The 23706-nt window shown below is 45.8% G+C and overlaps 3 protein-coding genes and 1 long non-coding RNA gene across 5 annotated transcripts; 2 read left to right on the top strand and 2 right to left on the bottom strand.

Moving 5' to 3' along the window:
• Positions 1–771: 771 nt before the first annotated feature.
• Positions 772–11017, bottom strand: spred3 (sprouty related EVH1 domain containing 3). 2 transcript variants are annotated; one of them, XM_086124631.1, is made up of 6 exons: positions 10789–11017; positions 5645–5801; positions 4945–5113; positions 4747–4808; positions 2500–2652; positions 772–1913 (listed from the first exon to the last, which is right to left on the bottom strand). In XM_086124631.1, exons 1-6 carry the CDS (start codon positions 10797–10799, stop codon positions 909–911), a joined length of 1557 nt encoding a protein of 518 aa, XP_085980757.1. In that variant the 5' UTR covers positions 10800–11017; the 3' UTR covers positions 772–908. The 2 variants fall into 2 exon arrangements, with proteins under 2 accessions (XP_085980757.1, XP_085980758.1); XM_086124632.1 differs by having other exon boundaries at positions 10893–11011.
• On the top strand, positions 10902–13472 carry LOC147197622 (uncharacterized). Its single transcript, XR_015102390.1, has 3 exons — positions 10902–11251; positions 11392–12692; positions 13334–13472. It is a non-coding gene; the product is annotated as an uncharacterized LOC147197622 (long non-coding RNA).
• psmd8 (proteasome 26S subunit, non-ATPase 8) lies at positions 12347–17204 on the bottom strand. Its single transcript, XM_086124633.1, has 7 exons — positions 17043–17204; positions 14615–14687; positions 14425–14527; positions 14072–14237; positions 13393–13493; positions 12902–13013; positions 12347–12664 (listed from the first exon to the last, which is right to left on the bottom strand). The coding sequence occupies exons 1-7, from the start codon at positions 17145–17147 to the stop codon at positions 12527–12529; spliced, it is 798 nt and encodes a 265-aa protein (XP_085980759.1). The 5' UTR covers positions 17148–17204; the 3' UTR covers positions 12347–12526.
• Positions 17205–18036: 832 nt separating this feature from the next.
• On the top strand, positions 18037–22140 carry nup88 (nucleoporin 88). Its single transcript, XM_086124630.1, has 3 exons — positions 18037–18989; positions 19582–20161; positions 21072–22140. Exons 1-3 carry the CDS (start codon positions 18037–18039, stop codon positions 21699–21701), a joined length of 2163 nt encoding a protein of 720 aa, XP_085980756.1. The 3' UTR covers positions 21702–22140.
• Positions 22141–23706: the final 1566 nt, after the last annotated feature.

Raw genomic sequence — 23706 nt, 5'->3', positions numbered from 1 at the left:
AACACGATGCAAACTTCTTTCCCTGGCTAATTTCTTCAGACTATTGCCATCGACCTGACTGGCAAAGCGTTTGATGACAAGGAGTAGAGAGTTGACAATCATCTCCCCAGTAGTCCAGTTAAAACCATTTTGTCAGCTTTTTCTCTATTCAGGGTTTTTGGGACGACATTTTGGCCTCGGTTTTCCTGACTTTCTGTCCTCTGAGATCAAATTGTGGCATCTTGTTGCCAAGAAACAATGTTGAAGTGAATTTAAGAGTTTCGCTTTGGCTGCCGTGTGATACACCTTTGCAATTATAAATCTTTTTAGACTATTTATTACTTGCAGACTTTCGCTAATTTGCCTGAGGGCTTGGCTGTGTTCAACTAAAAAAGGCCAGATTTCACACTGAGGACAAGGTCATCATTATTGCAGAAGCTATACTTTTTTTTTGTGTCATTTTCATTTGGCAGTATGCCGTGAGATTTTTGTAGTACAAAATGTGTAGTGTTGAAAGACATCGGGCTACTGAAACTGCATTGCCCTAATGCATGGAAATAATATGTTGTGACAATTAAAAAAGCCAAAATTATGAGATAGGAACAGCCACGTGTCACTTGTACATGAGTCGGGGAGTATCTGTTAAAAAAACAAAACAAAACCAAAAAAAAAAAAAAACAGTGTACACTTCACCCACCCTCATCCTTGGGTTAAGTCTCAGGTCACCAACTGGACGTCGGCACAATCCACAATGAAAGGCTCCGTGAAAGCTGGTCTGAGTGCGATGCACCCCCCACACTCCTCTCCCTAGTCCAAGAAGGCCCCCCGGGTTAGAAAGAGAAAGAGCGGAATGCTGTGGGGGGCTTGGGAGGGTCACGTCGAAGCCCACGTAAAGGGGACCCCACATCGCTTCCCACCCGAGCCTGGTCTCATCGGACCGCCTTGTGCTTTCCCCCACAGCAGCCACACCGTTCGCCGCAACGCAAGCAGGCGCGCAAAGGCAGGTAGCAGCACATGCAGGGCACGAAGAGCGACAGGGCCACGAGAGCCAGCCAGCGGGCACAACACAGCGGGTGCGGGTGACCTCCCATGGAGTCGTCGCACGAACATGGCTCCCAGAACTCGCCCTCGGAGTCCGACATGCAGTGGTAGAGTAGGCTCTCGGCGCACCACACGCAGGTCCACTGGCGCAGGCAGTGCAGGGCCGGGTCTGGGGCATCCCTGCAACGGCCCCGGCCGTTCTCCGAGGCGCTGAACACAGAACGGCAGTACACGCAGCGGGATGAGCATGACGACGACGCCTGCGGGCACGGGCTATCGTCATCGGGAGAGATGGCGCCCGGGTCCCCGCAGGCCCCGCCGCCGCCGCCCCGTTTACGAGTCCGTGAGCGGGGCGTGGCCAGGGAGGTGTGAATGCAGCAGGGCGAGGGAGAGCCTTTGCCGGGCTCCTGGGGGGAGCCGGCCCCTGAGGACACGCCGGACACAGCGTTATGGATGGACATGCCGGTGGGCGAGGACGAGGACAGCCGCTGGGCCGCCTTACTGTCCAGACTCACTGTGACCTCGCAGCCCCCCGTGCCCATCACGGACATCTCCTTCTCAAAGCGGACCACGCACAGCTCGGACTTGTCCTGCAGGCTCCCCCCGCTACCTACAACAACGCCTCCGGTCAGCCCCCCAACCATAGTCCTGGTGGCCCCCGCTCGTCGATAGTCTTCATATCCTCTGGACCCCCACAGGTCCTTGCAAGGATCCACACTGTGCAGGTCCCCCTCCTCCAGCAGGGAAATGGTGGGCGACAGAGGGGACAGTGGCGACGAGGCCGGTGGGCCCGTGGGAGGAGACGGTGGGGCTGGAGGCGGAGGCGGGGCCAATGGGGGATTCAAGGCGCCGGTCATTTGCGAGAGCTGGTGTTGTCCCGGCCTGGCGTGGATCTGCAGAGAAGGTGTAGAGTTGCAGAGTCAGGAAGAGAACAGTCCACTGCTGCCGGGTTTCATATCACATCTCAAATGGCATCAAATTTCACTTGAGTAGAGGTCACTTTCATTTTCATTTGACTTCCTGCGCGACCGCGACAAACGCAGCACTTTCAGGTGTAGAGTTACCTCACTTAGACCTAATGGCCTTCGCATGCCCACTACCTCCCAAGCTTTACAGATCAGGTCAGTCCTTACTGTTCCGATTTTTACACTCTTTTTTGAGCACCGTTGGCTGCCTAGACCAGGGCTCTACCGAACCTTTGGATCCTGTGAGAAATTCCAAGGACCCCCTTAAATCCTTACGCCAGTTGAACATAACTACCCCCCTAGTCCTGGCCCGTTAAATCGGAATGAATGTTGAATTCTTGCATTTACTCATTCTTGCATCCTGATTTCCGCCGGCCTAGACCCGCACCCCCATCCCCAGCCCTCCCCCGTAAACCCATCAGATCAGCATTCACACTTCCGAACGGAGCTTAACTGAGCTGGACCACTTGGTGGAAACATTTGAGAACCCAACACTCAAAGCTCTCTGTACTACCTGGGCAGGTGTCTGTGTGGTAACGCCGGATGTAAAAGCGAACTCCTCTGTCCGCACGAAGCAGGTGGAGGATGACTCGCTGGTCACAATGGTGATGGGTTTGGGTAACATTTCCTTCCTGCTGTTGGATGATGACTCGCTGCCTGTATGGGACTGGCAGAGGTCGCACATCATCCCATGATTCAACACTCTTCAAAATTTGGGGGGTGGGGAGTGGGGGGTGGGAGGTCCTTTAGCTTGTCACTGGGGATGGTACCATGAAATGTTTTCCCTTTGAATTTTGGGGGGACATGTACATATACCGGCTACAGTTACCTTGGAGTCTACAAGTGCACCATAAAATAGAAAGTACCTTAGTGCACTGTTATTTCATTGGAGAGAGCCAATATGCTGTCCCTTGGTTGCTTCTTTTGTACCTTTGACATTTACAGTTTGGCAACATACCTGGAACTTTTTTGGATGAGGAAAACATACAAAGTGTTACATCCGAGCCCAACACTTAGACCAAATGGTACCTAGCGTAGTTTTACCAGGGTTAGTGTCTTGTCCATCGGGTGTTACTCTCAAGAGGTTTTATTCACTTTACATTACCAGTTCAAGAGCCTTCCTGTACCATTTTTGATCCTGTAAAAAAATACAAACAACTGAAACCCACGGGAGTGCAGGAGCATAGCCATAGACTCTACCTTAAAATGGCCACCTTGATTTCATGGACTCAGGGTCTAATTCTGTCCCTGACTGACTTCCTTAAAATGCTCTACTGTAGACTTTTACATTTTGGAAACAACTGGACCCTTTTGGACCTGGAAGAGGTACAAACCTTGGAGATCTACCTAGATCATTTGTCTAGCTGCACCAGACCTAAGCTGTCTTGTCTCTGGAGTGGTGCCCTCAAAGTTTCTACTATCATGTCGCCTTGACTTGACATGACAGTTTGGGAAATTACCGGTGCCTTTATGGACCTGGAAATGGTCCAAACTCCGAGACCAGTAAGGGACAGGAACATAAATTGGAGAGAGTTATGCTTCTTACATATCAGGTCGGGATCCAATCCTGTACCAGATTGAACTTCAAACATTCTGCTTTTACCCCCTTAACTTATACAGTTTGGGAACCTACCTGTGCGTTTCTAAACCAGGTACTAAACACTGCATGGTTAAGATCCAGGCGTATTGTGTTTTGTACCTAGGATTGTAGATTTTGATTTTCGACTATTTCCCCTTGGTTGTACAAAACATACCTGTACACTTTTGGACCTGGAAAAGGTCCGAACAGTTAACTTGGAGTCCAATACTGTTACGTCATTCATTCATTCATTCATTCATTTTCCGAACCGCTTGATCCTCACTTGGGTCGCGGGGGGTGCTGGAGCCTATCTCAGCTGTCTCCGGGCAGTCGGCGGGGGACACCATGAACCGGTTGCCAGCCAATCGCAGACTGTTACATCAGCATAGACCATACCTTAAAATGACTTCCCCTATTTCCTATGGAGTTGGGGTCCAGTCCTGTCCCTGGTTTGCTCCCTTTGAGGGTTATCATTTCGCACTGTTTGGGAAGACACCTGTTTTCACTTATGAAGTCGGAATCGGTACGTAACGTTATAACAGGATTCCACGAAGATACATTAGCATAGACGGTACCTTAAAATTGCTTTGGTGAAGCGCCATTTAACAGGATACAAAACTGTCCTTGGTTTTTACCTTCAGAGGTTCTACTTTTGCACACTTGTAAAATTGATGATATCCCTCTACGAGCATGCATCACCATGGACTGTACCTTACTGTGGACTTGAGGGCCACTCATAGTTTGTCAGGTCCAGACCTGTCTTAGGGTTGCTACCTCCACCTGTTCTACTTTTGCACAGTTTTTGTAGTTCAACTCTCCCAAACAAACAGGTTTGTTGGGGTGGTACCATCAAAATTATTCTGCTTGTGTACCCTTGACTTTTGGCACTTTGGGGAAAGGCGCTTATAAATAAAATCTATTATTATTATTATTATACCTGGACGCCTGGACACCATGGGAACATGCCTGGACGCCATGGGAACATACCTGGACGCCAAAACGTGTGTGCCCATTTCATGGGGTCCTCGCTAAACTTACCTCCAAGTACTCTACTTTTCTACCCTTTTAGGAACATACACAATTACCATATAGGCAAACTGGGAGCTATGGTGTACAAAGGACCTAAAGGACACGAATGGATTTCTCTTTGGAACAGGAGCCAAAAACCATTTGGATACTTACAGCTTGCCCATCATCCTCGGTGTCCGCCTCCTCTGGCGTGGATGACGAGGGCGAGTCCGAGCCTGAAATTTATCAGAGGAGAGATATTTCAACTGGTCGCCCCACCCCCCTCCCTTGCTGCGAATTGTATTCTTTTGCTATTTATTTATTTTTTAAATACTGGGGACTACACTCTGGCTTGGCGGGGTGCACGCCCACCTTGGTCTAGCTTGTCGATGACTGCCTGCAAACCCTTCTCGAAGGAGATGGCATCTGCAGGACTCTGGAAGGTCAGGCCGAACTTGCGCTCGTCCACCCGCCAGTGATGAAAGATGGGATTCACCTTGTTGTAGACCATGCCCTTTTGCACAGCACACTCCAGCACCGGCTAAACACACACACACACACACACACACACACACACACACACACACACACACTGTCAAAACATGTCTGTGTGTAGATTCTCATTCATCCACGTCAGTGTCATTCACAAAAGTTGAATGGAGGCCAGAGAACTGGAAACACTCGCAAGGAACCCCCGTGGGCCAAAACTCTCACCCGCCGCATTGAAATAACCGCCAACCTGCCTCCTGATTTAACTCACTAGGCCACGCCCCTTTAAGGCACGCATCCAACACACACATACTATGGTATGTATGGTAGTTATATTTTTTAAAACCAGTTTATTTCTTGACATTCTCTGATGTTTTTGGACAATACAATGCTATTTTTCTGATGCAACAAGAAGAATTGTGCTTTTTGAGGGGCTGGAACGGATTGATGACATTTCTATGGGAAAATGTGTTTGTGAAGCTCACGGAATGAATTACTGTAAACCCGTTTCCTCCATTGAAACCTCTTTCCAAAAAGATATTACAACCCCACCCCGAATAACTCAATCATCATTTGTGCTCACCGCTCGGTCCCGCAGCCTCTCCCCGCGGATGACGTACTCTCTCAGCTTGTGGCTTCGCCCCTTGCATATGACCACGTGACTGAGGCCGCCCCCGCCAAGCGGCACCCAGCCGCCGCTAGAGTCGTCACGTGTCATCACCACGGCACGAACACGTACGCTGGAGGAGGCAGGACAAGACAATGTGAGAGTGTGACTATGGCCTTGGGAATGAAACGAGTCCGCGAGTATGTTGATTTAAAAACAAAACACACAAGGAGTTCTTCTGCCTTGTTTAACCATTTACAGTATTTGCTGTGCAATGTCGGGAAGACAAGACAAGTAAGCCCAAAGACAATGCTCATGCGATGAATGACGGTAACCAACATGCAGCAAAGGCCAACTTCAAAATAAAAGCATAAGACCTCGTACATGAATGTCAATCAATGCCTGAACAGACTTTTTTTTTTTTTTTTTTAAGTTGGCCTTCGGAGCACGTGGTTGCTGCTTGCCTTTTCGGCTAGCCTGAGCCCATTCGGTATTTACTCACAACCCATGCTGTTTCTACCATTATCCAACACAAAATCATCCCGAAATCATGCTCAATCGCTAATTAAGGATGCTAAAAAATGCTAATTAGTTACGCTGTCATTGTATAATATGCCGACTATTGTCGGCGGGAGTGGCTCGTAGCAAGGAGCCAGTGCCCAGTTTAGCCTGGCAACAGCCGCTGCATTAAAAGACGAAAATGAACAGTTCCATGCTAGCAGCCTGAAGGTTGCAGTTCCACCAATCCATTTTCAACAAACCACCAGGCTGAACCAAAATCTGCTGTTTTAGCTGGCAAAAGCGCTACACTGGCTCTGATGTCGCTGCGCCCCAGAGCCACAAAAATCTCACCTACACATGTTTCTAGACTACAAAATACAGTAGTTTGCTCTTCACAATTTTAAATTTCAGGTAAAAGATTGCTGATTATCTCAAAAAGAAACCAACCGGTCATTCATGATTCTGTGAAAATTTCTCTTGTGTATTCATAATTGTTCTTTAATCGAGCAAAATTATATTTAATTAAATTACTCGATTATTCGATATAATTTTCAGTAGGACACTAAATATTCAATAGCTGCAGCCCGACATGGCTGTTTTCGGAATCACTTCCTACCTATCCACTATATTACCTGTCGCGCCCTATAATGTAATATCGTGAGTCTGCCATTTTTATTGCCGTTTGTAGGCGTCGTTAGTGTCAGGGTGCATAAGTACTTGCACTCTGTAATTCTTTATGAATTACAGAAGTACTGATTTAACTTCTGCACTTAAGTAAAAGTAAAAACGCTCATTCTCTGAAATGTATTGAACTACTGTGCCAAATTCAAAATGTCCACCATACCCACGAAGTAACCATCTTATTTTGACTTGGTAATGAGTTTAAAGTATGAATATCTGTTTGCAAAAGTAAAAAGTCAGAACAGTCAAGTACATCCATCCAGCCATCCATTTTCTAATGCGCTTATCCTCACGAGTGTCGCGGGCGTGCTGGAGCCTTCGTGCAGCACCTCTGCACTGTGAGGCGGACATGCTAACCAGTTGGCCAGCGCACCGCTCAGTAAAGTATAGATTCCTGAAAATTCTACTTTGGTACAGTAACTATTTGGACTTTGTTGTACGCGCAATCTGTTGTCCTTCTCTTGGTCACCTCGGGCAGTATGAGACAGACAAATGTATTTGATTGTGTGGACTGTCCATTGAAATGGCTCAACTCCTGTAGCTTTTCAATACGTCGCCAATATTACCGTATTGGCCCGAATATAAGACGGTGTTTTTTTGCATTGAAATAACACTGAAAAAGTGGTGGTCGTCTTATATTCGGGGTCTAGACATTATACCCATTCACGACGCTAGATGGCACCAGATATCACTGAAGCGAAAGCTGAACTTCTCCCCAGGCCAAAGTGAACCCCTGTCACGAAGAATAAAAATAAAAATAGTGGTAGCACAAAGAAGAAAAATAAAAAATAGCGGTAAGAAAGAAAAGAAGAAAATAATAGAAGAGATATCAGAAAATGGAGAAACGTAGCGACAATCTGGAGAAAAGTGGGTCGAAGATCGGCCAGGGTAACCGGCAGCTGAGAAGTTATGATGTAATTTACATTTCAAAAATTAGAAGCCATTCATTTACGAATGTGATTGCACTTTAGTTTACATATTTAAATGTTCAGATATTAAGATTTGAATGAGACAAAATAACATGCTTTTTTTCTCAAATATATTGTTATAATAATTTGTTTCAGATGTACTGTAATTTAATTTCTGTATAAAAATTTATTTGGTGTTCAAAAAGTCATTTTTCAAACTTGAGTCTTGAAAAAGAGGGGGTTGTCTTATAATCAGGCCGTCTTATATTCGGGCCAATACGGTAGTTTTTCTTTGCAGAGGATAAAAAATATGTGATTAAGTGCTATTATGTTGCTTGTCTGCATGTGTTGCCACACCATTTGTGTTCACATTTGTTGAAAAGTTTGGAACTAGTTTTGTAAGATGCCAGTGTTGTTCGTCTGCCTGTGGCTGTTTTCATTCTTCAATTAGAAATGCTCACTTCGCAACGAGCATCAGTTTATCAAAAAAAAAAAAGTCTTCAAGCTGTTTAATGTCCCTCCCAGTTGAAGTTACTGTCAAACTGAACATTTAACAAAGACAAATACACCTTGCATATTTAAAACAACCACAAAGCTTTGCCTTTTCCCCCTAAAAGCCGTTTAGCTTAATGCGAGCAAACAATGCAAACTCCAAAGACGAGCGAACAAATGGCATCAGTGTTGTGCCATATTATAATCCTTTAATTAACAAATATTTGGCCATAACCAGTGGAGCAACACAAAGACAATTTAACACAACTCCTAGGAGTATATTATTTATCCTCTGTGAAGAATGACTAATACAGCTTAATGACGAGTTCTGACCAGCCAATGAATATCCATATGGGGACACCAAAAGGAGCACCACAATGTCTCCAGAATTAAGTACAAAATGTTTCTCTAGATTAGATTCATGTCGTTCATGTTATAATAAAGTACAATATTATAGAGCGACAATGTTCTTATTCAAAAATGACATTTGGAAAAATGTCTTCTTTTTTTTTTTTTTTTTTTTGGTAGGCTGATGCATTTATGGCATTTCCATTTATTTCAATCGCTACGCCATAGTGACCACAAAACATTTGAGTGAACTATGTGGTCCACTATCACATTGTTTAAAAAAAAATTATAAAAATAAAAATGTAAAGTGAACTCAAGATTTCGATAACATTTTAAGTTGAAGAATTCGATTAAATGTTTTAAACTTTGTTGAAAAAAAATGGTCTTTTTTTGCATTTCACAAAAAAGAAATGGGTTTCGGAAAGGTTGTCCAATATATATAATGTATGAGTAAAACACCTTGCTCACTTTTTTGGCCTGAACTATACATTGTTGCCATTAATGTCAGTAATTTATGTTTTAGTTTTCCAACTTAAATTACTGTTTCAGACCAAAAAATACATTTTTTACAGTGCATACGGTTGAACAATTAATCGTGTTCAAGTTGACATTGCAATGAAGTAGAATGCAAATTTCAAATCCTGAAGGCTGCAATAAGACTGCTATCCAAAAATAACATCCATCCATTTTCCGATCCGCTTATCCTCACGAGGGTTGCGGGGGGTGCCGGAGCCTATCCCAGCTGCCTTCGGGCATGAGGTGGGGGACACTCTGAACTGGTTGCCAGCCAATCACAGGGCACACAGAGACGAACAACGATCCATGCTCACACTCACACCTAGGGACAATTTCGAGTATTCAATCAGCCTGCCATGCATGTTTTTTGGAACGTGGGAGGAAACCGGAGTACCCGGAGAAAACCCACGCAGGCCCGGGGAGAACATGCAAACTCCACGCAGGGAGGCCGGAGCTAGAACTGTGAGGTCGACGCGCTAACCACTGGGCCGCCCATCCAGAAACATTTATGTATAATAAGTGTGATATTGTTTCTTGTCAATTTGTATTACAGATGAGTTTGCAGTTTGTGTTTGCTAAAAACTATATATGGGAAGAGGACCTTGGCGAAAAAAAATCACATGTTAAATCGCAATTCTATAATGAGGGGTGGGGGGCTCGCAATTAGATTATTTTTCAAAATCATTCATCCCTATTACACTATACATATAACATGCACTGTATCCAAATCTCCATATAGGACTTAATTCGGGGCTATGAATGAATGATTCCGAACACAACCCGTGCATGCGCGTGCATATGTGACGTTCAAGTGCAAGGTGATAAAATAGCAACAGAAGGAAGAATTAGTGTTTCCCTAGCTAAAAACATCAATGAACGGTGTGTGCGCACGAACGTTTTTTTTTGGGGGGGGGCGTCAGGAAACATCGCGATAATTCCATCAGACGACGCTTTTATTTCTCCCTTCCCTCCCCCCCATCCTTTCTCCTTCCTCACTTCCATCCCGCCCTGCTCCTGCCAGCCATTAAGACACACATGTTGGGGGTTTTTTATGAATGGAGCGAAAAACAAGGCGAGGTTGCTGCTGTTTTTTTTTTTTTTATAAAAAGGAGCGATTAAGGGGGGGAGGAGAGATGATGCTAGGGAGGATGTGCGGTGGGAGAGGAGGGGGGGGAGAGGGAAGAAAGGGGAGGGGAATCACATTTCATTCATAAAGTTTGGCTTTAAAAATCATAATGAAAGGCCGAGACACGTTGATATAAAAAAAAATCACGACGCCTCTCGCCTTGAATGGCGCGACGATCCCTCCCTCCCTCCCCTCCCTCCTCTTCACCTCCTCTCCTGGAAAGACAAACTCGCCATATTTTGCCCCCCCCCCCCCCCCCGTTTTACCGCCATTCTTCTGGCCTCCATTTCCATCATGTCAAGCTGTCTAGTTCACACAGAACGCCTTGATCGTTATGACTTATTTCTCAATGCCTGCTCGCGCTTCATGGAAGTCTCCTTTCATTCATGTATAGATGACGTGTTAATGGACATGTAGGCGGCTTTTGGAACACCAAATAATAGGGAGAAAGCACCCGCACACATGGACGCACGTTTGTTTGCTTTTTAGTCATGACGATAATAATTTTTTTTTAAATCACACAGCGTGATTCATTCCGGGGGACTTACTCGCCCTCCATGGCTTGCCGTTGCCCGCTCCCCGGAGCCCACCTCGGGCTCTCCTCTCACTGTGCTCAGCCTCCTCGCAGCAAACACACGCCGATGGGGCTCACATCGTCCCCGCATCCGCTCGCTTGCCTCCCCGCAGTCGGCCTCTCCGCCGGGGCCTCCTCGGCGTTGTCTCGGCCGATCAGGACAGGCTGGAGGTTGCAGCAGCCATTTTCCGCTGGCAGCATCCTCCCTCCCTCCCTCGGTCCTTTCCTCCCTCCCTCCCTCTCCTCTCTCTCTCTCTCCCGCGCTACCTGCTGCACATCCCGCACTAATCATTGACAGGCTCGTGCACGGGTGGGATGGCAACGCGTGGAGCGGGCCGGTGCGCGCGACAGGATCGATGAGGTAGCAGGACCATGGACAGCGCCGGTCAGCCACACAACAGGATGAAGATGGCAAATTGGACAAAAGTAGCGTTATGGTAGGCTGTGAAATCCTTTCTACCCTCGAAGGCGCTTTGCCCTTCCTTGTTTCATTCACTCATACCTGCTCTTGCATCCTTGCCTCCTTCACTGAAACTGACTCTTCTCTATTCCTTCTTGACCTCTTTCCGTCCCTCAGATCTGATTTTTGTATGTGCGTCTTTGCTTTCTTTTCACATTCCTTTTCTTCCGACCTTCTTTCTGCCAGACCTGTTTTTTTTATTCATGCATCTATACTTCCTGCCCTCTTTCATGACACCTTCCTTCAAATAATCGTTTACTTTTCTGCCTTGTTTTCTTTCCTTCATTCCATCAGACACACTCTTTATTTAAGCATCTTGTCATCTCTCCTTTTTGTGCAAAAAAACAACTTTACGCCTTCCTTCCCTATTCATGCCTCCGGTCATTGATTCCTTCTTCTCTTCCCTCTCACCTTCTTTTCTTCCTGCCTTCTTTTCCTCACTCACTTGAATTCATGCATCCTTCTATCCTGCCACTTTTCTGCCATCCAGTTCCTTCACTCATTTTTTTATTCACGCAACCTATTGCTTTTCTTCCCCCATAGCTGCTTTTCACTAACAGGGATGGCAATGGCTAGTAATGAAAAAAGCGGAAAGGGGCGTGGCCTGGACGGGGCGACCAATCACAACAAGTAAGACATCATGCACGTCCAATCGCAGGGCTGTTTATAATCGGAAGATGGAAAGACTGATCGGGAGAGCTTGTGAAAACTCGACGATAAGGTACCTGACCCCCCCTAAAATTTTCTCAACGGATTTAGACGATTCACAAAAATGATCAATTTAAGAAATAAAACGGCGGATTTCCGCGTATCCGCGGAAAATTGCCATGGCTATATCTTTCCTGATTTTAAGATGAAATTCTACCTTCCTTTTTGAACTCCTTTCCTTCGTTGCTTCCTGCCTTCCTCCTTAGAGCTGCTCTTTATTCATGCACCCATAGATTCTACTTTCCTTCCTTCAACATAACTTGGTAGGCAGAGAACAACATTTTGCCTCCAATTGACAAAAACATGGTGGGATTTTAGTTGCAAAGAGCCACGGCATGGAAAAGTTAAAAAAAAAAAAAACAAGTTGTTGTTTTTTTTCTTTTTAATCAAGTTAATTACAATTACGAGTACTGTTTTGACTTTTGCGAGACGTACGACATCACGTGTAATCGTAGAAAGACAGTAAACTTTGTCAAGTTGGGGTAAAAAAAAAAAGGCAATAATAATCTGAAAGGAAAGCTTGTGTCCCATATCGCAGGTTGCTTCAGACTATCATCTCCAGCTGCCTGGCGTACTCGATGACCTGCTGGGCCAACTCTGTGGATGGGATGCTGACCTCTTCCGTGCGCTGCTGCTGACTGCTGAACGAGTAGCAAGCGGCCGCGTTCAGGCTCCAGCCGCGCTGAAGGACAACGGCAGCACACATTTGGGTAAGTGGCATGCTTTCAAAACAGCCATTGGGCGAGTTTTTTTTTTTTTTTTTCCATATATGGAGCATAAATTGCTACAAAAATTATGTCAGGAGCTGGAATCGGGTTGGCTGGTTAGTCTGTGAGCGTTTGGGTGTGACTTGTGGTCAACAGCACCTCCTGGTGAGGGTGGTCATATTGTATTTGCATATAAATAAAAGCACGGGTACCTTCTTAGCGTAGTCGGTCATCTTTTTTGACGACGTGAAGAAAAGCACACGTGTGGCCTCGGTGAACTGAATCTGCTCGTAGGCTTTCTCGATGCATCCAGCAATCTCGTCACTGCGTGGGGGAAAAAAAAAAAAAAAGCTTTTCTTTGTCATCATCGTCATGTTCGTCATGCAATGGTACCTGAAGAATTTTATTTGTTCCGTAACCAAAGCTCACAAGTCAAATCAGCATCTGAAAGTTTTTGTTGCGTTTTCAAATGAGGAGTGTATTGTAATATATAAATACATACAGTAATAAAAACACACACAATTTGAAGAAATGAACTCAAAATGTCTTTAGAAAAAAAAAAAAAGATGCGACAGGTTTCGACATGAAATATTCCTAATATGGGCACTTGTGAGTCGGGTATCTCTGTTTCTTTTCTCCTCGAGGGTGAACTGAAACAGATGAGAAGAATCCATTGGCGGCTGGTTCCCAAGGCCTTCCTTACCGAATGGTGTCGAGCAGAATGTCGATGAAAAAGGTGTAGCTCTCTGCCGGGATGTTGCCTTTGGCCAGGAACACTTTGTTGTAGCTTCCCTCCATTAAATACTGGAAGAGACCAACAGCATTTGTACAGGAACCGAGGTTGAGGTTTGGCAAAAAAAATAAAATAACACACGCACACACACACATATATATACTGTATATATATATATATTTTTTTTTATTGATCACGATTAATCAAGTGATTAATTTTAAAAAATACACAATGAATAAAATCACATCACTTTTGGTCCTTTAATGCTTACAAGGAAAAAAATCCTTTACTGTTTTAAAATACTTTGTCCTTTAGTATTTATCTAATAATCCAAAGAGCACAAGAACGCGCGCATGTGTGTGTGCGTGAGAGAGAGTTGAATACACACACATTCACACTATTACAAACATTATGTCTTAATGGGTATATTAGAGGATGAGACGGAGTCAATTCACACAGAATAACCTTTTGTCAGCCATGCAGACAGTCATCAAAACACCCTAAATTCGGTGGCGACTCACCAAAATGCAGTCTCAGCATGAACACGAATCTTAGCAACATATACTTCCAGACATGGTGTTTCAATGGCCACATGAGCAGATGAAACAATGTTCGGGGAGAAAAAGAACGAAACAAATCAGAGTTTTACCTGCTCTAAGGACACAGGATGCCTAATGTACACATTGGTCTGAATGTCCCGCGCACTCAGCCGTTCCAGCTCTGTGTGGAATTCGGACACGCGGTTCTGCGAGAGCAGGAAGAGCAGGTTGAGTCCCAGAATCTGGTGCATGTAGGCCGCCTCCGGCAGTTCCTCCCTGTAAAGCAAAAGCAGAACAATCAATGCTCTTCCACTCGATGGCTGAAGGTCCATTCATACAGCAGAAGAGCTTTGCGTTCAACTAAACAGGCTCAAATTTCACAATTTGTGAGTAAATATGGCTCAAAAAGTATGTAAAATACTGCTTTAAGGATTTTTAAAAAATATACAGAGATAAATCCTACTTGTAGTCAAAGTAGTAGCACTTGAGCTGAGCCATGTATCTCTCAAAGGAGGGGATGTCTTTTTTCAAGATACTCCATAGGGCTCCAATTTCAAGGACATCGCCTGGAGAGAGTGAGAGAGAGAGGAAAAAAATGACAGGTTCATCATAGATCTGAATTTATATTGATTACTGACATAGAAAATACTCACGCGCTAAAATAAGTTGCTGCTTGGTGAACGTGGAGCCACTTGTGGGTAAAAAGTTCAGCTCCAGTAATGACACCTATGAGGCGGTGAACGGTATTATAAATAGATGGTACATTATAAATAGGCAGACATTCATCATATTTCCTGAAATATACATCGGGGCAAAAAAAGTATTTCGTCAGCCACCAGGTGTGCAAGTTCTCCGCCCTAGAAAGTTGAAGTCTGTCATTTTCATCGTAGGTATACCACAACTGTGAGAGGTAAAATGGGGGGCGGGAGGGGAAATCCAGAAAATCACATTGTCAGATTTTTAAAGAAGTTGTTTGCAAATTATGGTGGAAAATAAATATTTGGTCAGAAAAATGTTCTATGGGGTTTAGATCTGGAGACCGTCTAGGCCACTCAAGGACCATGACATGCTTCTTACAAAGCCACCCCTTCGTTACCCGGATGGTGTGTTTGGCATCATTGTCATGCTGAAAGACACAGCCAAATCTGTCGATACATGGCCCCATTCATTCATTCTTTCTTTCTTTCACATGGATCAGTCGTCCTGGTCTCTTTGCAGAAAAACAGCCCCAAAGCATGATCTTTCCACCACCATGCTTAATAGTAGGGATGGCGTTTTTTGGATGCAACTCAGTATTCTTTCTCCCCCAAACACGCCAAGTGGAGATGTTTCCAAAAAATATATATTTTTGTTTCCTCTGACCATATGCTATCCTCCCAATCCGCTTCTGAATCATCCAAATGCTTTCTAGCAAATTTCAAACGGGCTTGGACATGCAGTGGTTTAAGCAGGGTGACACTGGAGGATTTGAGTCCTTGGTTGCCCAGTATGTTACTGATGGTGGCTTTTATTACTTTGGTCCCAGCTTTCTGCAGGTCATTTACTAGGTCCCTCGGTGTGGTTCTGGCATTTTTGCTCACGGTTCTTGTGATCATTAGGGGTGTTCACATGGCACACATTTGCTCCTGCGCTGCACCGATGTATTTTGTTGCGATATATTTTGCACCGCAGCAAATTGTGTGGAGCATTCACACGTACAAAGCCGCTGAGCGTCGGTGCAGCCCCACTTGCGTTCACACGGCAGTTTCTGCAGCGGAGCAAAACGACAGAAAACAAATGAGCTGTCTTGTTGGTTCTTTTTAAAACGTATACACAACTCAAGCGACTACTGGACAGGCACGTCCTTCTCCTTCTCGGTCTCCGTGCCTTCTGCTCGAGAGTGACCGCCCCCGAAAACGTAAATCAACAATGACTTCAATGACACTCAGAAAAGCAAACACGTAATGCGCCAAACAGAAAATCAAGAGAGGAAATCACAAAATAAATTATATGGGGTGCGGGGGGTTGTGAACACACAACAAAGGAACAAACTCCACAAACAACTCCGAGACAGTCCAGTCTCCTACAAAAGGAAAGATGTTACCAGCCAAGTCTTGTGTCGTTATTAAACAAACACATGACGGAAGTCCGACAGAGCCCGAAAGCAACGCATTCTCGCCGTACGTACTCTTCACAAGCATTTGCTCTGGAGCAAATTTAACCCAGTTGCGTTCACACGTGCAAATTGACATCGGTGCTGCTTCCCAAACGAGCATTTGCTCCGGGGCAAATTTTTAAACCACCTCCCTGAGGTGGATCAAATTTGGTCCGGTGTAAGCTGTTTTCCGCAGCTACGCCGGAGCTAATTTGCACTTGTGAAGGCTCTACTGGGGCAGCCCCGGCGTAGCACCGGATCGAATCTTGCCGTGTGAACACCCCTATTTTAACTCCACGGGGTGAGATCTTGCTGGGAGCCCCCGATTTTTTTTCTCTCATTTTATCTCTCATTGTGGAGGTAGACCTCTGATGAAAATTACAGGCCTCTCATCTTTTTATGTGGGAGAGTTGGCACAATTAGTAGTGCGATATACTTTTTAGCCCCACTGTAATTATTACAGCCATATGAGTATAATTCGTTTTAAGTGGTAAGTATATAATTAACCGTGATATACAAACGTACGGGAAACATTTGAAGATATGTCACGATCACAACATATTGGAAAGTAGAGACAAAAAATAAATAAATCGATCGATACAAGAAACAGAGTGACAAAATGCCATCAGTGTGATTATTTTTGAATGACAGTTGCGAAGTCAACGACATAATAAATAAAGTGCAAACATTTGAGCGCTCGCTACAACACTTTTGGTGCGTTTGTGCGTATTTTTGATAAATACACTACTAAATACTACTTTCCTTGTTTTAATTACAACGCCAAGCTTCAACATGTACCACATAAACTCACAGCGTTTTCGGAAATTAGCAAGTTTAGCCCCTGATACCTAACGTAGCTAGCGAAATGGTAGCCGTAAAAAAGAAAACACGCGATACAGGTTCGACTTCAACACTTCAACAATAACAGTCCTATCATAAGTCTGTACCTTGAGCTTCGTGAGTAGTTCGCCACATTTACTGAGATTTGGGCTTTTCTTGTTCCACTCAGCTTTCAGCGTCTCGTACAGCCCCGCTGTCTCCCTCAACGCCATGGTGATTCTGCAAATTACAGCACGACACCGGTCGACGCAATGCGGCAGACGTCTGTCGTAAAACCGGAAAGCGCTTCCCAGAGGCAACGAAGAAAAGAAATATCAGATTAGTCTTTGAGACATTCGTCAAATTCTCCGACATATTGGATGTGGCAATGTGACTGCATTCTCCTGGGGAGACCGTGCGTAAGAATAAGAATAAGAAAACCTTTATTCGTCTCACAATGGAGAAATTCCCAATTTACAGCAGCAAATTTATGAAAGGAAGAAATTAGAAGAACAAAAAGTATAGGAGCTGCCGTAATGGCAGCCACTCTCCCTTGGTCAAGTCTCTTCTAACGTTCCATACTAAAAATTAAATAAAAGTATGTGTGTATGTATGTATAATTCCTGCTGATATCTTGTATTGATAACACTATTGGACGGGACTGTATCAGGATTGATTTGGAAGTGAAAAAGTTGTGTCAGACACCAATAACACCCAGTGACCTTTTTTTTAATCTTGCACTTGACAAACTATATATATTTTTTAAAAACTCAAATACTGTACTGTACTAAATACACTGCTGAACCGAATAAAATCTCATCTAAAATGAAGCATTTCCTCGAGAGAGAAAAAACCCCGAACAAAACGGCTCTACAAAGTAATTAAAACTAACTGAAATTAAACAACAAATGTCAAAACTAGTCAATTACAGTCCTGGTTACGACCCACCTTTGTAAATTGTCGCTGAATGACATTCTGGCAAATCATTTGCGTTACATCTGACCCATCAAATATGGTAGACGCGCTGACGTGTCGCACCAACGGCCAATCCGATCGTGTCTTGGTCTATGTATACATCACACTTAGGATGCTCCACCTCATCCCATTTGTTGACTGATCAAGATGGCGGCATTCGGCACAGACCGCTGGCTCAACGGCTTGGCGAATCACGAAATTTTCAAGAAAATACGCGACAAGTTGGACTCGGAGCCCAAGACTTCCGAGCGAGCGCTGGCGAAGAACCTGACCTTTTGTTTGGGCGCCGACTTTTTCCTGTGGGATGACGTGGACCGCGTGTTTTATACGACCAGCTTACGCCAATTGAACGCGACGGAGGAGCACGGCGGGAGCTTCCAGACGCTGCTGTGCATCAACCCGCCTCGTTTCCCGGTGTGCCAGCTCCTCCTCAGCCCCACGCACGGCCACGTCGCGCTTGTGGGCCAGCGGGGTGCCTCGGTGCTGGAGCTCCCGCAGCGGTGGGGCAAACGGTCCGAGTTCGAGGGCGGGCGCAGCCGCGTCAACTGCAAAACAACCCCGGTGGCCGAGCGCTTCTTCACCAGCTCGCCATCGGTGATTCTCCGGCAGGCGGCCTGGTACCCGAGCGAGACCGGGGAGCCGCTGCTGGTGCTCCTCACGTCCGACAACACCATCCGCTTTTACGGCTTGAAGGCCCCCGAGGCTCCTGTCAAAGTGGTTCCCGTGTCGCAGTCGGATGACGAAGGCAGCGTGCGGGCGCCAGCCCGTTCCTACGCGGCCTCGCTGGGGGAAATCGCCGTGGCCTTCGACTTCGGCCCGGTGTCCTACGTCAGGGAGAGGCCCGTCTACCCCCTCTACATCCTGTACGAGAACGGCGAGACTTACCTGTGCCACACCAGCCAAGTGAACATGGTGAGCGTGAGCAAGCGCGTGGGGCCCCTGCCCATGTACCCGGCGGCCGAGGACAACTACGGCTACGACGCCTGCGCCATCCTCTGCCTGCCCTGCGTGCCCAGCATCCTGGTCATCGCCACGGAAACGGGCACTCTGTACCACTGCGTCGTGCTGGAGTCTGAGGATGACGATGACACGGTGCCCAGGTAGGGATGGAGGGCTTGTGAAGGGGTGGAACATTTCCGTAAACCTGTCCAGCAAGTTTTGTTTAGAATTCCGTGGTAAGTCAGGCACGGGGTGGATGTTGAGTGTAATTTGACTCAATTCGTGCCAGCCATTTTCATACCCTTTTTTGTCCTAACTCATGGAAAAATATATATAAACACCTGAAATTGATTATGTGGAGTCTTTAACGACATGGAAATATAAATCGGACAATTGTTTAGTTATTATCATTTTAAACTGCCAAGTATCAGAATTTCCACTAGCTTCCTGTTTCCTGTTAATTCACCAGGAAAGCATCCAATTTGTATAAGTCTGTAAATGTCATGGATGGGTTCTAAGAACGCCTGCTTTGTTCTCATTCATTCCCATGATGTCCTGCCAATTTTCACAAATTCATATGGACCGTTTCCAACTTTTGAAACGTGAGTCAATTTGGTCAATTCCATTTCTTCCCCACAAGTTATTGTTCTTCTCCATGGAAGGTTTCTTGCCCTGAAAATTCCTGTTTCATTGTCGCACGAATTCCCATGAGCTTTTCAACTTTTGATCGTTGTCGTTATTTTGCAAGTGTAGGTGGATAGCGGGCGGCGTGCCGGCCCTCTACGTGTTTGAGTGCGTGGAGCTGGAACTCACCTTGAGGGTGGCGGCGGGCGACAACGCGGAGGAAGAGTCGGACTTCACCTGCCCCATCCGGCTGCACCGGGACCCGCTGTGCCCGCGGCGCTACCACTGCACCCACGAGGCAGGTGTGCACAGCGTGGGCCTCATCTGGCTAGAAAAGCTGCAGGCCTTCCTGCGAGCGCGCGACGACAACAAGGACGGCCTGCCCGAGCTGGCCGCCGAGCGGCGCTGCGCCGTGGAGCACATCGTATGCACGCGGCCCCTTGCCAGCAGCCGCCCGGCGCCGGTGCAGGGCTTCCTCATCGTGGCGGACCTCGCTCTGGGCGCCACCATGATCTGCGTCAGCGCCGCCTACGAGTGCATCCTGCTGCCGTTGCTGAGCGCCGTGCGGGCGCCCTCGCCCCCGCTGCTGTGCACGCAGTCCAACCCGGGCTCGGTCAGCTCACCTCTGCGCGGCCTGGCGGGAAGCTCCTTCGAGCAGCACGTCCGCAACATCCTGGCCAGAGGCTCCGCCAACCCACTTCTGCTCAAGGCAAGACGTCCCTTTAGGTCGTCCCGCGCTTTTTGGGACGCACCCGCTTTCCCCATCTCAGCTGATTTAAATGGTTCAAACTTCAAAAGATTCACAAAGGTTCCGGCCGTGAGAAATGATCTTTGGAGTCTCAAAATGAACCCATTCAAGGGGACGAGACCCAAAGCATTTTCCGTGTTCCTCCGCTCCCAAAGTGGCACACTTTTCACAATAAAACTCCCAAATTTAACAGACATTTTCCATATCCTCTTTCACCTTTTCGCAGCCGAACCAAACTCTTGAGCACATTCACGACATTTTAGGAACTGTTTTTGAATCTGGAATCTTCACACTGGAATACCCAATTTAAGAGATGCTACACATTCATCTCCTTCCACATTCTTCTGATTCAAACCATTCCAACACATCGTTAACTACTTTCACATTCCTAAACTGATTGCGAGCGCTCCATCTTTAAAATGTTCGGCTTACTCGGGACACTTTGGGAACCGTTCTGACTTTCCCCATATCGTGTTCCCAAAATTTCACACCGACATTCTCAAATTGAGGGACATTTTACGTGTTGAACTGCTTCCACATTTCTTGTCTATTCAACTAACTCCAACCTCGAACTGTTCATCTCATCCGGGACATCTTGGTAACTGTGTCACGTTCCAAATTCCACAATCCAAGGATCTTTTACAGTCTCTACAAAACTTTGATGGTGGCTTACAAAATATTTGACATAAATTTTCAATTTTCATTGAATTTTCTTGATCATAATGATTCTATTTGGAATGTTTTGTTTTTGTTGTTTCGTGGCTTTACTTAGCAGAAAAAAATTGAGGACCGCTGCAAGTGTTCTGTGACTAAGTGACAGAACAGATGTTTTAAAAAACAAAAAAAAAGTCATTCTTTTTTGTTTGTCCAGGCCGGCGACGGGGAGCCGTCCCCCCAGGAACGCCTCCAGCTCCTGAGCCGAGCCACGCAGGTGTTCCGCGAGGAGTACATCCTGAAGCAGGATATGGCGCGCGAGGAGCTCCAGAAGCGAATCAAGCTGCTGCGAGGTCAGCGGGCCAAGCAGCTGGAGGAGATGGCGCAATACCGAGAGGAGCGCCGGAGCCTGCGCGAGGCGGCCGAGCGGCTGGCCGACAAGTACGAGGACGCCAAGTACCGGCAGGAGGCCGTGGCCGAGCGCGTCAAGCGCGGGCTGGCCGGCCAGCAGAGCCGCCTGCCCATCCTGTCCAACAGTGAGAAGGACATGCGCAAAGAGCTGCAGGCCATGAGCGAACAGCTCCGTCACTTGGACATCTGCATCAAGCAGGTGAAGATGAAGATGGAGTACCAGAAGACGCAGGTGGAGAAGGACGCACCCTTGGGCGGTGGCGCTGCGGCCACCCAAGGGCAGTCCTCCATCTCACTGAGCGGCCCGCAGAAGAAAGTGGTGCAAGATGTACTTCGGGAGGAAGGCCAGCAGATCGTAGATATGATGAAGAGAGTCAAAGAAATGTCCTGCCTCATTTCCATGAGAAGCTCTGACTTGTATTTAAACCACAAATGAGACGTGGCCAACGGCGGTGACTTGACTTTTGATCGCGCCCTCTTTTGTAATGCCGTAAGATTTTTGAGCAGTCTTTAAAATGGTTGGTTTGTATGTTCAATAAAAATGTTTCATGGTTCTCAGTCATTTCTCTTAAGAGACCCTCAGAAATGGCAAAAGTCATGATACTCTATAGGTTATTAATAGTTTGGGATTTTTTTTTCCTGTTTTTGTTTTGAAAATGCTAAGTTTTTGTTTTGTGTGTGTGTGTATATAAAAAGCTCATGCATGAAGTTTTATATGTGTAAAATGTCTATTTTTCTTTTTTCGGTGTATTTGTTTTCGTTAACTTTAACAACCTTCCTCTGTAATATGTTTGTATGTGCCCCAACAAGTCTGAACTTGATCATCTTTTTATTAATTGCGTTCACATGGAATCAGAATAAAGCAGAATAATGAACCTGCTTTCAGCCATCTACTGAGGTTGACATTTCATGCAGCACCGACCCCTGCTATCGACCGAAAGTGCTCACGGACACGTCACGTGACCATTATCGACTGAAATTGTCAAGTGCCCACGGACACGTGACCAAACCCTACAAAACAGGTAAGCCGTGTCGTTCACCATTTGAAGCTATCAACACTTTGACGTGAATTGTAAAAAGTTCGAAAACCTCACAGAATGCATTAAACGAGTATTTAAAACTACACTGAAACAAGCACGTCATCTTCGACTGCGTGTCCCCTTTTTGGCCCAAAACGAAACATTGTAAATGTTAGTGTTTGAATTAAGTTAACCAAAGCTTTTTGTTTCTTTTCGTTGAAGTTCCGATGTGCTGTTTCCATGCCACGTGCATAGTCTGTGGCAAAGTTGAGTAACCTATTTTGGTTCTCTGAGCCTTCGATCAATGTCGCGTTGAGACAAAAACATCACATCCCACTTTATTAGGTGCACCATATCCTGGTACTTGCGAGCCATCTCGAACGTAGAACGGCAGATCCTGACGAAAGTCTTCACTTTCTCGAGGTGGAACCATCCCAATACTTTTGCCCAAGTTTTTTTATTTAGTGCTTTTTTTGTCCACCAGAGGTCCCTCCCCCCTACGTTCCTCTCGTCAATATTTCCCAGGCAGCGAGGAATTCCCAATGTAAACGCCCACGGACGGAGACCCCGAATTCTGTTGAGCTTGCATTATTTATTTTGGTGGGGGCGCCTGTGGTTTGCACTGGAGGTGTGTATGTTGTTGGGGTTCTCTGATGACAGTCGTGCACATCTGTTTTAGACCGCTTTGGTGACTCAGCAGAGTGATGTAACAAGCTTCAGCAAGAGTCCTTGTCAAACTGACAAGCAGACTTGGCTGAAGTCATCGCACTCCGGACGTAAACACGACCCACAAAAGTTAGGTTCAGTACAAGTACTGTTTCAACACTTCAACTTAAGTAAAACTGCGGCTTAAAATGTAGATGCTGACACCTCTCTACCACCCCTCCCCAGAAAAAAATGTTTGTTTTGAGGAAACAACTCGATTATAAAACTAGTTTCAACCCCCTTGAAAACCTAACCCTAGTTTAAAACCTTACTTGGAAACCCTCACCCTTATTTAAAACCATAGTTTGAAACCCTACTCATAGATTAAAACACTAATTTCAAACCCCACCCCTAGTTTGAAATCCCAATTTTAAAATCCTAATGCTAGTATAAAACCCTACCCCTAGTTCGAAACCCTAGTTGGAAACACTGATCCTAATTTAAAACCCCCAACCCTTGCTTAATACCCTATTCGGAAACATTAACCATCATTTACAACCTTAACGCTGATTTAAAAACCTATTTTAAAATCTGTACCCTACTTGTAAACAGTAACCCAAGTTTAAAACTCTATTCTGAACCCCCAAACAAAGTGTGAAACCTTGCTTTAAAACTCTAACCCTACTTGGAAACCTTCGAACAGTGGTGTCAAACCCATTTTCATTGTGGGCCACATTTTAGTTACCAATTCCCTTGGAGGGACAATAATACTGAAAT

The sequence above is a fragment of the Hippocampus guttulatus genome, chromosome 12 (genome assembly GCF_054856545.1).
Source record: "Hippocampus guttulatus isolate MCC_2025c chromosome 12, RoL_Hgut_1.0, whole genome shotgun sequence".
In the NCBI taxonomy this organism is placed as follows: domain Eukaryota; kingdom Metazoa; phylum Chordata; class Actinopteri; order Syngnathiformes; family Syngnathidae; genus Hippocampus; species Hippocampus guttulatus.
This window is presented reverse-complemented; position numbering and strand designations above follow the sequence as displayed.

What these genes read in the sequence shown, in the direction of transcription:
- psmd8 (XM_086124633.1), bottom strand. Translation starts at nt 17,147, where the DNA reads ATGGCGTTGAGGGAGACAGCGGGGCTGTACGAGACGCTGAAAGCTGAG. An exon ending in AACTACTCACGAAGCTCAAG is followed by an intron (nt 14,688 to 17,042) that starts GTACAGACTTAT and finishes ACCGCCTCATAG; the next exon opens with GTGTCATTACTGGAGCTGAA. An exon ending in GCAGCAACTTATTTTAGCGC is followed by an intron (nt 14,528 to 14,614) that starts GTGAGTATTTTC and finishes CACTCTCTCCAG; the next exon opens with GCGATGTCCTTGAAATTGGA.
- spred3 (XM_086124631.1), bottom strand. An exon ending in CATCGACAAGCTAGACCAAG is followed by an intron (nt 4,809 to 4,944) that starts GTGGGCGTGCAC and finishes GATAAATTTCAG; the next exon opens with GCTCGGACTCGCCCTCGTCA. An exon ending in CCGAGGATGATGGGCAAGCT is followed by an intron (nt 2,653 to 4,746) that starts GTAAGTATCCAA and finishes GACCTCTGCCAG; the next exon opens with TCCCATACAGGCAGCGAGTC.
- nup88 (XM_086124630.1), top strand. Translation starts at nt 18,037, where the DNA reads ATGGCGGCATTCGGCACAGACCGCTGGCTCAACGGCTTGGCGAATCAC. An exon ending in GACGATGACACGGTGCCCAG is followed by an intron (nt 18,990 to 19,581) that starts GTAGGGATGGAG and finishes TTGCAAGTGTAG; the next exon opens with GTGGATAGCGGGCGGCGTGC. An exon ending in CCAACCCACTTCTGCTCAAG is followed by an intron (nt 20,162 to 21,071) that starts GCAAGACGTCCC and finishes TTGTTTGTCCAG; the next exon opens with GCCGGCGACGGGGAGCCGTC.